General features: G+C 49.9%; 1 protein-coding gene across 1 annotated transcript in view; it reads left to right on the top strand.

Annotated features, from left to right (window-relative positions):
- The window catches only part of SMARCC1 (SWI/SNF related BAF chromatin remodeling complex subunit C1), a 73,488-nt gene extending 59,787 nt beyond the window's left edge, over nucleotides 1-13,701 (top strand). The window contains 4 exon segments of the mRNA XM_087945998.1: nucleotides 5,856-6,120; nucleotides 11,136-11,303; nucleotides 13,465-13,515; nucleotides 13,518-13,701. Of these exon segments, the coding sequence (XP_087802124.1) occupies nucleotides 5,856-6,120; nucleotides 11,136-11,303; nucleotides 13,465-13,515; nucleotides 13,518-13,555 (522 nt within the window). The 3' untranslated portion in view covers nucleotides 13,556-13,701.
- The last annotated feature ends 1,939 nt before the right edge of the window (nucleotides 13,702-15,640 follow it).

The raw sequence follows: 15,640 nt of genomic DNA, 5'->3' as shown, positions 1-15,640 counted from the left end.
CGGCCAGTAAACACTCAGCTCCATTCAGTTGCCCAGACTCCACCCAGCAAGGGATTATGGGGTCATTAAAAGAAGAAGATGATTAAGTGCGAGAAACGGTCCCAGGTCATTCTTTTTCAGTGCCATTATAAGTTTGAAAGGTTGCTAAACAAACAGTTGTAAGTTGAGGGCTGCCGATTCTTCTCCCTCCTCCTATCCCCGCCCCCTAATTTCCAAATTTTCTTGATTTCATTCACTTCAACGCATACCAACGGTTGTCATCTTATTCATTGGTTTGTTGGTCAGTTTATTTTCCTCACCTTTCTGGTTGTGAGTTTCCTCTGGGAAATTCCTTTGATTTCCCCCCACCCCCCACCCCCAAATAATAAACCTCATAGAAAAGAAAAAAGATTCGACTTCCAGGCCCAAATTGTTCCCTAGAGCACCATTGCTAAGAGGGGTGCTGAGTTTGTCCTGCCCCATGGATTTCATACTTCTGTTGTAGCGGGGATCTCTCCTCTCTATGGAGGGGCCCATATTTGTGCGTGCAATCTTAAGAAAAAGAGTGGATCTGTCAGCCTTCTCAACAATTGGCATTTCCACATGTCTGCCCCTTCTCCTCAACAGCAGCATCGCTGGCAGTGGTCCAAGGTTAGGGAACCCTCCCAAAATAGGGTACAGTGAGAGAGGGTTCCCCCCGGGGCTAAGCCCAATCTGCCAAGCCAGACAGGTGGTGCTTTATTGCATGACTTGCCTGTGCACCAGGCAGAGAAATAGAGACCTATTTTCCACCCACTAAAATAGGGGGGGGGGGAACGCTGGTCCCCCACCAGAGAAATTGGGAAGACCCTCCTCCACATGGAGGGCTGGCAAAAACCAAGACCAGCTGCACACATGCAGATCCAATTAAAGTGATGGATTGTATATGCAGGAATCTTTCAACTAAAGTGATGGATTGCTGAAAAGCCTAGCCAGGGGAGAATCTTCTCTGCAAACAGCACCTGCTACCCGTGTTTCCCCCAAAAATAAGACCCGGTCTCTCTCCCTTCCTCCCCCTATCTATCTATATCTATCTTATATAAACATATATACATACATACATACATACACATATGGTTGACTCATACCTTAACTCCTACTACCGAGTTTCCCTGAAAATATGACCTAGTAAGTCCAACTTGATTTTTTTTACATGTGCACCCAATATAAGCCCTACACCCCCTCCCAAATAAGCCCTAATAAAGGCCCCACCCACTCGGGTGTAGGGGGTGGGATGAGGCGCACGGGTTAAAAATTAAGCTAGGATGGGGATAGGGTGGTGATGGAGCTGCCCTACTTATCAGATCTCGCACACCCCGACATCTGCTTTGCCTTGCCGGCCCACTACTTCTTTGGCTGCTTGCACGCGCTTCACACACACACACACACACACACACACACACACCACCCCGCCTCTGGTTCGCTGTCAGAGACCTTCTGGAAAGGCCTGTGCAGCTGAGAGACGGGCTCCAGATTGATGTGCGCAGCGCCCCCCTTCCGGGAAGCCCCCTCTGCAGCCGATAACCGAGCTCCAGGGGCCTTTTAGGAAGGCCTCTGACCGTGAAACAAGGCCAGGGGAATGCCGCAGGCATCAGTCCAGAGCCCGCTTCTTAGCTGCAGGGACCTTTTCTGAAGACCTCTCACAACAGAACAGAGGCCGGGGGCGACACGCGCAAGTGGCAATAAGTGGACGCAGAAGATGTGGGCCAGCAAGGCAGATGTTGGGGTGTGCAAGGCCTGGTAAGTAGGGCAGCTCCACCACCACCCCATCCCCACCCTGGCTTAATTTTTACCTGTGCACCTTGCCCCCCCCTTCCCCCCCCTGGAGCAGGTGGGGGTCTGAATAGAATTAGGATAGGATAGGATATGATAGGATAGGATAGAATTCTTTATTGGCCAAGTTTGATTGGACACTCAAGGAATTTGTCTTGGTGCAAATGCTCTAATTAGGGTTTATTTTGGGGTGTAGGGCTTATATTGGGTGTATGTGTGTGGGGGGGAAATCAAGCTAGGACTTATTTTCAGGGTAGATCGTATTTTCAGGGAAATTAGGTAGTAGGAGTTTTAAGCTGTGAGTCAACCAAATCCAAGGGAGGCTGGACTTAATTTGCTTGCGACTACGTAAGACTTCTAAGCTGCTGCCTCTTTTCACGACTTCATGTCCAGCTTCTCCTACAGACACCGACGTTCGTCCCGTTCATGTACTAATTCTTTTCCCAGTTGGGGCCGGCGAATGAATCTGTGCCATGTCATGGACCCTCCACACAATCTCTTTCTCTGGGCACCCCGGATTCAATTCGTGCCGTCCCTCCGGACACACCGCAATCAATACCCCTAATCTTTCTGGATATCCTGTGGTTGGAAAATGGGAGTTGTTCTAAGCAGCTCTTGGTAAATTCATCGTCCCTTTGGGTTCCCCTTAGTCAACCCATGGAATCCATCTAGTCACTCCAAAGTCAATCTTTGGAGTTCCTCAAGACACCCCATGGTCAATCCTTGGGAGTCTCCCCTAACGCTCCATGTGTTCTGACCTAAATTTCCCAAGATCATGAAGCAGACTCCTCGTCTCAATAAAACCCCTTTTATTTAGGTTATAAAGTGAATTCCAAAGTCCCAGACAACAGTCTTTCATGAGATTTCACAACTACAGGCCTTTATCAGGCTTGGAGAGTTGCCAGGCTGATAGCTTCCAAACGCCACGCTGTAGCAGCAATTGTTTGGCAAGAAGTCAGGAACAGATCTTCACCCGAATGACTTGAACTACTTGTCCCCTGCCAACCCCACTCCCCTTTTGCTCCCCTTTATTCCCTCTGGGAGGGGCCATTCATCGTCCACCTGTGGCTTTACTCCTGAGTTGACCCTTGTTTCTTAACTGTTCCCTTCTCCTGGCAGCTCTGCGCATGTGCACATTGGGAACAGGCTCCGGCTGTTCTTCTTCCCCACTTATCTCTGACTCAGAAGGCAGCTGATAACTGTCAGAGGGCCCTGGCCCCATATCTGCCCCAACGCAGAGCCCTCCCCAGACTCCAGGACTGGCCCATGTTCCTCCACCACCTCCTCACTGTCCGAGTCTGCCACTGTCCCGCTGGTGGACCACAACACCATGGTCCATCCCTGAAGTCCTTCCACCCACCCCATCCATCGGCGGAGTCACGCTCCATTCAACCATTCTTGTCTTGGCATCTGACCTGCCACAATAACCCAGACCCTTCCCCCCCCAAGTTTATTTCTTCCCCCACTCCCTGTTCCAGACCCCTCCTCCTCCTCGGGGGAAAAAGTTTCAGGCTTGTTCTCTTCCTGACCTTTGATCCCCTGGGGGAGGGGGAGTCGAAGCCCCTGCCGTTTCCCCCTGCAGGCAAACCACACAAAATGGGGCATATCCCCCTTCCCCACTTTGTGTGAACCCCTGGCACATTCTTCCGGCTCTTTATCTCCGCCGGTTTTCCCGATTTCCTTTCCCGGAATAGCCTTTGTGTGACTCCCCCCACCCTCCGCTGATTGGCAGATAAGGAAAGGACCGGTTGCTAGGGGCGAAGGCAGCTTCTCCATTGATTCTCTTTCTCCCCCTCTCCCCCCCTTTAAGAAAATTACTTGCAGTAAGCAGCTCTTCTCGCTGCATGGATTCCCCAAGCTTTCCAAAAAAAAAAAAAAACAGGGGGGAGGGAGAAATAAAAACAAACACCTCAATTTTCCTTGCAAAATAAACCTTTCCTGTTGCAAAAAAATGTTGGTTTTTGTTGTTGTTGTTGTTATTCTTCTCGGGGCGGGAAGCGTTCCAGTCGACATCAAATTGGCCTTTTTTTTCATCTTTGCAAAAGGAGTAGAGATGAAATTTTGTACATAACCGATTCAGCGTAACAGTTTTTTTTTAGCCCAGGAGAGATCGAAGTTCAGGGTTGTATTTAAAAAAAAAAAAATCTCACACAAGAGGTGTTGGGCTGCATTACTGCAGAACCGATGGCCCCCCCGTGGCGGCTGAGTTGCTTTTAATTTCCCCGTGTTATTTATTTATTTTGCACCGCTGTGCCCTGTGAATACTTCGCTCGCTCGCCCACGCAAAAGCGACACGCCCCGTTCTACAGTGGGGAGGTGTGAATAGGATTTCCCTCGGCAATGCGCCATCCGAATGGGAAGTTGACAGGTGGAGAAATTCCATTGGTCCCCGTTTCAGAGACGGACGATTCGATCTCTTTTCATTATTATTATTACTATTTTTCTCACAGAGGCATGATCAGAATTTAGGAACCCGTTGGGTTTTTTAAAAAACCATTTTCTTCTCCCCTCCCTTTTTGTTAAGATTCAGAGGGAAAGATAGACTAGACTAGAACAGAACAGAACAGAACAGAACAGAACAGAACAGAACAGAATAGAATAGAATAGAATAGAATAGAATAGAATAGAATAGAATAGGAGTAACAGAGTTGGAAGGGACCTTGGAGGTCTTCTAGTCCAACCTCCTGCCTAGGCAGGAAACCCTACACTACCATATCTTCTTAAAAACTTCCAGTGTTGGAGCATTCACAACTTCTAGTGGCAAGCAGTTCCACTGGTTAATTGTTCTCACTGTCAGGAAGTTTCTCCTTAATTCTAAGTTGCTTCTCTCCTGGATTAGTTTCCACCCATTGCTTCTTGTCCTGCCCTCAGGTGCTTTGGAGAATAGCTTGATTCCCTCTTCTTTGAGATCTTGGAAGACTGCTATCATGTCTCCCTTAGTCCTTCTCTTAGTCCATACTCCCTTAGTCCATACACAGTTCCTGCAGCAGTTCTTCCTTTGTTTCGGCCTCCAGCCCCCTAATCCTCTTGGTTGCTCTTCTCTGCACTCCTTCCAGAGTCTCAACCTCTTTTCTTACATCGTGGCGACCAAAACTGGATTCAGGATTCCAAGTATGGCCTTACCAAGGCCTTATAAGGTGGTATGAACACTTCACTCACCTTTTACTTCACTTGGAAGAACTGTCTCGTTTAGCAACAGTAATGATGGGCTCAATTCTGGTCGTAAGGCAAGGGCTAACCTGTCCTCAACATTTGGACATTTGGTAACTGCCACGGATTTACAACGGTCGCTATTTTCCTGGGAATCACATGATCCTCATTTGCGACCTTGGGGAAGCCTGATTCCCTCAACAACCATATTCCTCAATGAACAGCCCCGGCGCTTCACTTAACAACAGCCTACCAGAAAGCGGGGCAAACAGGGCAAAATCCACTGTCAACTCATAAAATATTTCTGTGGTCTTTTAGAGTTGCCAACCGAAAGGGAGGCGGAAGCAGTGGGCAGCTTGCATTCCACAAATGTTTTCAAAGATAGTTTCTAGGTGACCGAAGTTTCTGCCACACAAAATTCTAACTGGAGAGCCTGATTGATGACTCTGGGCTATGGATGTGTCCCATTGGAGGATATGAATTAGGGGGTGGGGTGGGGGAAACCAGGGTCAAGGGTGACAATGAATTATGGTGTCTCAGAGTCTGCTACACCCCGGTAGGTATGTTTTGGGAAAACCCAAATAAAACTTTATTAAAAAATAAAAAATAAAGATTGTAACTAATCGACCAGGGTTTCTGCCACCTGCAAATCACTAATTGGGGAACATGCTTCGTTGGAGAATATGAATTATGATACGCCCAGCGGGGTGGGGGGAAACCAGGCTCAAGGGTGACAGTGAATGATGTGTCTCAGAATCGGCTTCACACAGGTCATGCCGACATGTTCGCTCCTAATAAATCCGTTGGAAGTTTTTGAAGCTTGGCTCGAGGCTCATGGTTTAATTAGGGCAACTGCCGGAATCTTAACAATCGGTTTATGACTTTTCCCCCTTTGTCTCGATTCCCCCCCTTAGCTGGAGCAGCAAAGGCAACAGCTGCTCACCGAGCGTCAAAACTTCCACATGGAGCAGCTGAAATATGCCGAACTCCGAGCCCGGCAACAATTAGAACAGCAGCAGCAGCAGCAGCAACAGCAGAGCCAGAATGTCCAACAGTCGCACCAGCACGCCGGCGGTCCGGGCATGAACCCACTGGGGACAGCCTTGTCATCTCACCAGCAGCCTCCCCCTTACCCCATGATGCACCTCCCGATGCCCCCGCCTCACCCTCCTCAACCCGGTGAGTGACACCGTCGGTCGGCACTGGCCGCCGAAGCGTGGGTTTCAGCGATCAGAGAAAGTGTGAGAGTCGTTCTGGGGCTGGCCCAAAATCCTGACCAGGAGATAAGGAAGCCCAAGTCTGATGAAGTCCTGGAGGCCCTCACCTGTAAATAATAGGTAGTCCTCGCCTTGCGACCAACTTTGGGAGGCGGCAGTTTGAGCAGATGCGCGCCTGGTTTGTGCAGCCCTTCCTTTTCCACGGTGGGGTTCAGCGAATCCCTGTGGTTGTGCGGTCCGTCGTGGCCAGTTTGGGTCATGGGACCATGGGGAACGCAGCAATGGTCATAAGTAAGAGGATGGCGAGGGCCCTAGGGCTTTCTGAGCTTGTAGACATTTCACGACCCAACTAGGTAGCGTCATCAGTGCCAGGAGGAGGAGTATATATTTTTTTTATTCCCCTTGATAGTTGCTTGATTAGAAGAGAATTGTTTTTCTCCTTGATTGTTTGTCTGGGGTTAATCCTTGCTTCTCTGAGTATTGGTAACTAGAGGGGATGTGCCACCCTTTTCGTTGCCTTTTTGAACTGTACGTAAGTGTGACTATAAATGGGAGGAGACTCAATCTCCTGGTAGCATCCTTTCCCCTCCTTTGGGGGGTGGGTTTCCCCTGGGTGAATTTCCTTGCAGACGTTTCATGGCCCAACTAGGGAACGTCATTAGTGCTAGAAGGAAGGAGGAGGAGGAAGAAGAAAAGGGAAGTGAAAGAAGGAAGGAAAGAGAAAGAAAGGAGAGAGAGAGAGAGAGAGAGAGAAAGAAAGAAAGAAAGAAAGAAAGAAAGAAAGAAAGAAAGAAAGAAAGAAAGAAAGAAACTGTGGGGCCCTTGGAGCTCTCTAAGCTTGGTGGTTTCCTTGCAGACGTCTCATGACCCAACTAGGGAACATCATCAGCATATAACAACCCCTGTGTTGTGTTAGGAGCGCAAGAGGAATGGTGGATTGCAATCGGCGGCGTTTCCTCCTCGTCCTCCTCCGTTTTGTTAACGCCAGGGGCCCTCAGCGCTTGGTGGCACCTCCCTATCAAAGCTTTGCTCCAAAGCTTCTTGGAAACTTATTTGGGGATACCCAGAGGGTGCGAAAATGGGCTTTTCAAACTCTGGAAAGCAAGAAAGGTTTTTTTAAAAATCCCTTGGCGGGGAAAACAGGTTTCAACCCCAGAGCAGGATTAGCACATTCTGAGAGGACATTCCCGGAGTGAAGGAGGGAGGGAAGAAGGAAAGAAGGAAGATATGTGGGAGAAGCATGAATGGAAAAGAAAAAGGAAAGGAGATATGTGGGAAAGGAGGCATGGAAGGGAAAAAAGAAGGCAGATGGATGGAAGGAAGATATATATACGAGGGGAAGGACGAATGGAAGAGAAATAAGGAAGAAGGAAAGAGATATGTGGGAAAGGGTGAATGGAAAAATAGGTGTGGGAAAAGGAGGAATGGAAGGAAAAAGGCAGGAGATGGATGAAGTATAGAGGGATGAAAGGAAGGAAGGAAGATATACAGGAATGAGTGGAAGAGAAAAAGAAGGAAGGAGATATGGGAAAGGATGAATGGAAAGAAAAAATAAGGCAGGAGATGAATGAAGGATGGATGGAAGGAAGGAAGGAGATATGAGGAGATGGAGGAAAGAAGGAAGTAGGCATGAGGGATGGAAGGAAGGAGATATGAGGAGATGGAGGAAAGAAGGAAGGAAGGAAGTATGAAACGAAGTAGGTGTGGGGGATGGGTGGATGGAAGGAAGGAGATATATGGGGGGAGGAAGGGAAGGAAGAAGGGAGACGGGCAGGACGGAAGAAAAGCCAACCAAAGGCATCTCCGCCAGCAGCCTCCTGTCTAATGAACCATGCCTCACTTCCCCCAGCCCACCTCCCCAACCCAAACAGCTGCCATTTGTGCTCGGCTGTGCATTTGTGTGTGTGTGTGTGTGTGTTCCTTTCAGCCTCCCTTCCTGTATGTAGGTCACGCTTCCCCTGTTTATTCTGCTCCAGCTGTTCCGCCTTTCTCCTCCATCCGCCCATCTTCTCCTCTTTCTCCTCCAGCAAATGTCCTTCCCGCCCTTCCCCCGTGTCTCTTGTCCCTGACTGTCTCTCTCTGTTTCTTCTCTCTGTCTCTCCCTCCCTGTGTCTCTTGTCTCTGGCTCCTGTCTTTCTCCTCCACCAAAGTTCTCCCCGCACACAGTCTCTTGCCTCTGACTGTCTTTCTCTCTGTGTGTCTCTTCTCTCTCGCTGGCTGACTGTCTCTTCTCTCCCTATCTGTCACTCTGTGTCTCTGAATCTCGGTTACTGTGGGGAAATCCTGGTTAGCAGGAAGCCACTTTCCCCCTCCCCCAACCTGTGATGGAGAGTTTTTGCAGGTCAGCGTTTTGCAACCCGAAAATAAATATATATATATATACATACACACACACACACACACACATAAAAAGGCTTTTAAAAGGCATTGTAATGTTGTGTGCCGTTCCCTGCAAAAGTAGAGCAGCAGGAAAAAAATTTTAAAAATAAGATTTTTTTCCCTCCTCGCCAATGGCTTTAAAAGCATTTTTTCAAAAGGCGCGGCTGAACGATAGGCCTCCCTCGGCTTAACAACCGTGATGGAGTGGCTGCATTTCGGGAGATCTTTTCTTCAAGGAGTTTCTTGTCCCCGTTGTTAAGTGAAAAATCCCTGCCATTGTTAAGTCAGTAATGTGGTTGGTCCGTAGGTCGTAAAAAGGGGATCGCGTGACACACACCACACACTCACCCCCAGTACACCGCGACTGTCGTAAATTACGAGGCGGTTGCCAATGTTGTCTGGGTGACCAACAGTTCTAAAGTCTGAAAACTATGTGCTGTTTTAACTTCGAACGGTCACTAAATGGACCGTTGTAAGACAAGGACTATGGGGGGGGCAGGGTTTTTCGCAGCCTCCACCACATGGGGATGGGCAGACTCCAACTCCCAAAATCCCCCAGCCAGGAAGCTTTAAGAGGGGAGTTCTTCAACTCCCAGAATCCCCCAGCCGGCATGTTAAAAAGCATTTCCCTCCCCCACCCTCCTTTCTCCACTCTCTCTCTCTCCTCTCTCCGCTCTCTCTTCTCTCCGCTATTTATTTCTTCCTCTCTCTCCTCTCTCCTCTTTCCCATCTCACCCCCCTTTCTTCTCCTTTCTCCCCCCCTCTCTCTCCCCCTATTTTTCTCTGTCTTTCCTCTCTTTCCCTCTCCCTCCATTTCCTCTTCCCTTTCTCTTTCTCTTCCTCCCTCTCTTTCTCTCTCCACTTCAATCCAGTAGTTTGATTGGTGCTTTAGTTGCCAAGGCTTTGGATGGAGAGATGGATGGAGATGCCAAAGGACTGGGAATGGAGAGAGATGGATGGAAAGGGAGGGAGGGAGATGATAATGGGCGGTGGGGAATGGATGGATAGAGAGATGGATGAAAATGGGTGAAAGGGAGGATGGAAAGATGGGTGGATAGAGAGGTGGATAGGTGGCCCTTTGCCTTGAGCAGGGAGACTTTGGGGTACGCAAATGTTCCTACAGAACATTGTGAGGATGGATTAAGAAGGGGGAGGCAGAGATATTTGAAAGGAAAGAAAGCTTTAGAATTTACTAAGTTCTTACTAAGCGGTGCAGCCACTGCTGAACTTGTACACACCAGCTCTGAAATTAATTTGCTGGGTTTTGTAGTCTCTTTCCTCTCTCCTTCCTCCCCCCGAAAGGACAAGAATCCCAGGATGGTATGGTGGTATGGTGTAGATCCCATCCCCAGCAGTTTCAGATCGAGTAAAGTCCGTCACGTTGGAATTTTTGCTGACGCATCTCCTAGACACCAGCCAACATTTGTGACTTTACGTCCTTTTTTTCTTAATGGGGAAAATAAATAGTGTTAATAGGATACTTATATGTTACTAATGGGATACTTATAGATTGCTAATGGGATACTAATAAAACTGCCCCACTAACAGGTTTTTAGTGAGTGTTCGAATTGGCAGTCAGTAACTCAAGTTTGCTTTGCTCGGTCTACCTCATCTACTTAACTTGGATTATCTCAGGAAGACTTAACAAATTTATGGTAGGCTTCCTGGGCTGGAGGAGCCACATGAGATGGGCACCCCCCAAAAGAGCTTCTTCTGGTGAGGGTTTGACCAGGCCAACCCTGAACATGAGCTTTCAGGCATTCTTCTCTTTCACAAGACTTAGAAGCCATGGGCCATATATCTGACTTGAGATGTTCTTCTCAAGACGATGCATCATAACTCTCATGATTCCTGGATGGTTGGAAGCTGGAGGACCCGTCCCTTCGGTCCTGACTTCCTCACAGAATCGTAAAGTTGGGATGGACCATGGGGGTCTTCTGAAGATTTCTGGAGAGTATGATCAGAAGCCCAGAGGACCTGGCCCTTCCGTCCTGACTTGCTCACGGAATCATAGAGTTGGAAGGAACCAGTGAGATGTTATCCTGGCTCCTGGAGAGCATGGTCAGAAGTTTGAAGGACCTGGCCCTTCCGTCCTGACTTGCTCACAGAATCATAGAGTTGGCTGGAATAGACCTGAACCATCATACTCAGGTGGCCCTTAAGGGTGCGATATTGTGTGTTATTTAGGAGGTTCCATTTTGTGTTCCTGTCTCATCCGATGGGGGCCAGGATGCTGATGGGATGGAGAGAGGAAGGAGGAGGGGGAAAATGGATGAAGAGGATCAGAAAATGGAGGGAAAGAGCTATGGGTAGATGGATGGATGGGGAGGAGAAAATGCATGAAGAAGACCAAAAGATGGCTGGATGGATGGGGAGGAGAAGAAAATGGATGAAGAAGACCAGAGGATAGATGGGTAGATATAGATGGAGGAGGAAGAAGTAAATGAAGAGGACGAGAAGAGGGATGCGTGGGTGGATGGATGGGTGGATGGAGACATGAACAGAGAGATGTTCCAAAGGTTCAAGGGCGGCTCCAAGGGCCACCACCCTCCATCATAGCCTTCCTCCAACATCTCACTACTACTTCCTCCCTTACAGGTCCAATCCTCGGACAGGGTTCCCTGATACCTGGACAGCCCCTGCCAGGCCGCATCATGCCAACTGGAACCAGCAACACCCCGTCAGCCGGCAGCACCAATATCCCTTCATCTGGGACAGGAAACATTGTCGGGTCCCGGGGACAACTGGCATCCCCAAATGGCTTGTGTAAGTCTTCCCCATTGGCCCCTGACTCTCCTTCAGCACGTCTTCTTCGACCCCGACTCTCAGTGGCCTCCTTTCCTTTTATTGCTTAAATTTCCAGCGGGTCCTCGACTTAGCCATCACAATTGAGCCCGACCTTTTTATTGCTCAGTGACATATCCGTTAAGTGTGATGCAAATCGTTGCAGTGGTTTAAGTGAGTCACCTGATCGTTGAGCAAGTCCGGCTTCCGTGTTGACTTTGCTGGTCAGGAAGTCGCAAAAAGAGAACCCCGGGACAGGGTGACCATCCTCAATCTGAGTCATTTGTCTCACTTAGCAGCAGAAAAGTTGGGCTCGATTATGGCTCGTAAGTCGAGGACGACCACTAGCATGGTGGACAAACGGTTGTCTGATCTTCAGCCCTGTTGCTCTCCGATAATAGCTCTTGGCTATTAACTGAAGTCAGCCTCTTACAAATCTTCCATCTAGTGGCAGAGAGTTCCCCTGGCTTCCTGACGGGCCATCCCCAAACCACCAACTCCATTTTGAAGGGCGTTGCTGGGGATCCGGCAAATAAATGGTCTAAATCGGGTTGGCAAACACTCAAAAGAGCCACAAAGATCCTAACCGGAAGCCTCCCATTCAATCCTGGAGCCAACCGGAAGTCCGGTTCCCCCACCATAGAGTCTCCTCCTAGCGCGGCATCCTTTTTCCTCTCCCTGTCCTAACCGAAAGCCCTATCGATTGTGGAGCCGACAGGTGACAGGGAGCTGTAGCAGAGGGATTGAAAGAGCCACATGCGGCTCCAGAGCCACAGGTTGCTGACTTTTGGTCTGTATAAATAATAATAATAAAGAAATTCCACATTCTTGCATATTACCAGCCATCCAATGGATGTTGTCCACCCTTCCCCAAATGAACCTTCTGATCCATCCATCTCTGGTTGGAGGCCTTCAACAATTGGTCCTTGGTCCGTCCCCATTTTTAGGGGCAAACCTTCATGTTCAAAGGTGGCTTCCAACCAGTGGGCGGGATTCATCCTTTTTTTACTACTGGTTCTCGGAGAGTGCGCTTTGTGCGCGTCTCCATAAACCACCGATTTCAAGCTTCAAAACTGACCTTGTATTCAGCGCTGGGGAGTAAAATGGCTGAGGCACAGCAATCCACTCTGCAAATCAGCTGACCTCCCAAGCGAGGAAATAAAGCAGAGGAGGGGGCGGGGGCAGGGCCAACTGCTTACCAGCACTACCGGCTCGCTAGAACCGGTGTGAGCCAGCAGCGTCCCACCACTGGTTCCAACCCATCTGTCAGGATTTCGGCAGTTACACCAACTAAATCATGAGTCTCAAGCCAAACTTCCAAAACTAAACAGGATTTATTTATTGGGAGTTAACATGCCAGCACTGCCTATGTGTAGCCGTCTCTGAGACACATAATTCACTGTCACCCTTGACCCCGATTTCCCCCCACCCCCTGGGTGTATCATAATCCATATTCTCCAAATGAGACACCCCCATAGCCAAGAGACTTCAATCATGCTCTCCAGTTAGATTTTCGCATGGTAGAAACTTCAGTCACCTAGTTACTATCTCTGAAAAACTAGTATGGAATGCGCTTTCGATTTCCAAGCTCCCACACTGCTCTTTCAAACCCCTTTCTGTTGGCAACTCTAAAACAGCCATAGAGATGTTTTACGAGTTGACATTCGGCTCCCCTCACTTCTTGAAGGTGACCTGTACAACACAAAAAGAATTAGTATTGCAGGTATAGGACTTGGGGCTGTGAACCCCACCACCCCCACCCACACACCCCCTGCAGGCTTGGTTGGAGTTTCTGCATGGAGCCTTGCCACGAGGCGATTGGCTTGGACGTCCCTACTCTTTACCCAGGATTCCTCCGATAAGGGGTAGCCCTGCCACTTGGTTAAATATTGGGGTTGCCTCCTGTGCCACCTCGAGTCGAGGATTCGCTGCACCTCATATTGGGCTTGGCCTCCTGTGACCACAGGGTGAGTAAGAGGCCTCGGGGTCAGTCCGACCGCAGGTCTTCCTACCACGTGGAAAGACAGAATCAAAGCCAGGCCAGACATCGCAATCATCTCTTGCAACTTCTAAGGAACCCGACTTGAAGATCAGAGCTCTCTTTCCAGGTGCCCACCTTAATTTCTTTGCTGTCTCTTCTCAGATCCTCCGCCGCCTCAGCCGCCACCACCTCCTCCAACCGACGGGGCCACACCGCTCCCGCAGGACCCCTCCCCGCCTCCACAGCGCCCTGAAGGCGTCCTCCACCGGGACCATCTCAAGCTCTGGAAGATGCAACCCACACCATCATTCTCCATGTTCTGCTCCTTCTCCTCCCAGCTTGTCTTTCCTTCCCAATGCGTCATTCGACCCCCAACTCCCATGATTTTGTGATGAGGGCGGTGGTCACCCTTGGGTGGTGCTTCTGGCCCAGAGCTGGTTCATCCTGGTGCCTCGGTCTCCTGGCCACCAAGAGCTCCCCGCATCCTCAAAAGGGGTTTTTTTTTTTTTTTGAGGTGCGGGGGGGAGGGCTGGGTCAGCGGGTCAGGCCAAGAACCAAGATGGACCAGCTCGTTCCCGTGAATCGGAGGGGGTGGGGGGGGGGGAGGAAGGAAGGGTTCCCCATAGCTTAGGGTTCAAGGGGACAAATCTTCTGGGAGACGTCTCCATCTCTTCTCCCAGATGGACCAAGTTCTCCAGAACATTTGCCCTTTCTCCTTCACGCCTTCTTGAACCTTGGGACGGGACACACACACACACACACACCCCTCCTTCTCCCCTCCCCACGATGTCATTGTAGTAGCCCAGGGAGACCTCCCCTTCCAGCCCCCTTTTTCCCCACCGTTCTGTGGCTCCTCCCCCTGCAGCCCCTCCCCCCCACACCACTCAACCCTCCACTGTCATTGGTTCTCAAAACTACCTCTTAGAAAACAGCTGCACTGGGTGTGGGTGTGTGGGGGGGGGCAAGCCAGCAAGAGCAGGATCCTCTTTGGGGTCCTGAAAGCCCCCTCCCGCCTTTCATGGGAACACCCCCCCCCCCAACCTGTACTGTACCCCCAAACCCCCGCCTTTTTCCACACACCCTTTAGACGTGGGGAGTGGCGCTCCTGGCCCTTGGATCAGACCCGGAGCCTCGCAGCCGCAGCACCTGGTTTTCTAACAGCCTTTACAGGTGGGTCGTCCGGGGTGCCGAGGCCGGCCGTGGCACCCTCCCCCAAAACACGCATAATCCCCACCCCCCCCCGCCCCTCCCACACCCGAAATTGGAAGGTGTGTTTTTGAAGTGGGGTTGTCCTGCACAACGATGCAGTGTTTCTAACTGGGGGGCCGGGCACATACAGACACCCCAAACCTGCTTCACCCCACTCCCCCGACCCCCGGGTGTGAAGAATTCAGCGGTTGTGTAGGGTAACAATTTCCGGTTGTTCCAACCTCTTTGTTTGGGGGAAGATCTTGTCCTCCGCTCTACGTACACACCTAGAAAAGAAGGTCCCTTTTTTTTCCTTCCCGTCCCTCGTGAGCCCCCCCCCCCCCCAATCTCTCCTTACCTCAGGAGCACCATGGGATTTGTGGTTCTCAGTATAGGTCCTTTTCGGACAGAGTCCTCTTTCTTTTTTAGCGAGCTCTCCTTTGGATTAGAAAAGATTTGTTGCAAAGCGGAGAACTTTTTCTCTCCTTTTCTTTCTTTCTTTCTTCCCTTTTTTTAAAAACTCGATTAGTGACCGGGATCGTCCCGCGTATGTTTGTGTGACGAATTATTAACACAATGGTGTTTTGGTACGCATGAGAACGGAGAGATGTTTGGGGGTGGGTGGGGGTTTTTTTTGGCTCCAATTTGGGGGTGGGGACATCAGTTCTCGCAGCACAAACGTTTCAATATTTGTGACAATGAAAATAAAAATGTGGGTTTTTTTTAAAAACAACTCGGCATGTTGATGGTGTGTTTGTTGAATGACCAAGGTATACCTCAACTTAACAACCGCAACGGTGCCCGGTGGCCAAGCGAGAGATTTGTGAAGTGAGTTTTGCTCTGTTTTACGACCGTTCTCCCATAGTTGTTAAGTGAGTTGCTGCAGTTGTGTCGTAAAACCTGGTCAAGTGAATCTGGCTTCCTGCTTGTCAAGACGGTCACAGAAGAGGAATCACGTAACACCGGGACACTACGACTGGGACGAATACGAGCAGCGGTGGGCTGTGGCCAGTTCCGGGCGCTTGTAGCGAATCAATACGGACAACGATCAGCTGGCCCTGTCCACCCGTCCCTGCCCTGCCCTGTGGCCTGTGCTCAGCTGCAGCCCGCCCACCTCTGGATTTCGATCAGGGGACCATGGGGATCCTGC

This window comes from Notechis scutatus, chromosome Z, assembly GCF_049901735.1.
Source record: "Notechis scutatus isolate UNSWTSFEM ecotype Mainland chromosome Z, rNotScu1.2, whole genome shotgun sequence".
In the NCBI taxonomy this organism is placed as follows: Eukaryota; Metazoa; Chordata; class Lepidosauria; order Squamata; family Elapidae; genus Notechis; species Notechis scutatus.
This window is presented reverse-complemented; position numbering and strand designations above follow the sequence as displayed.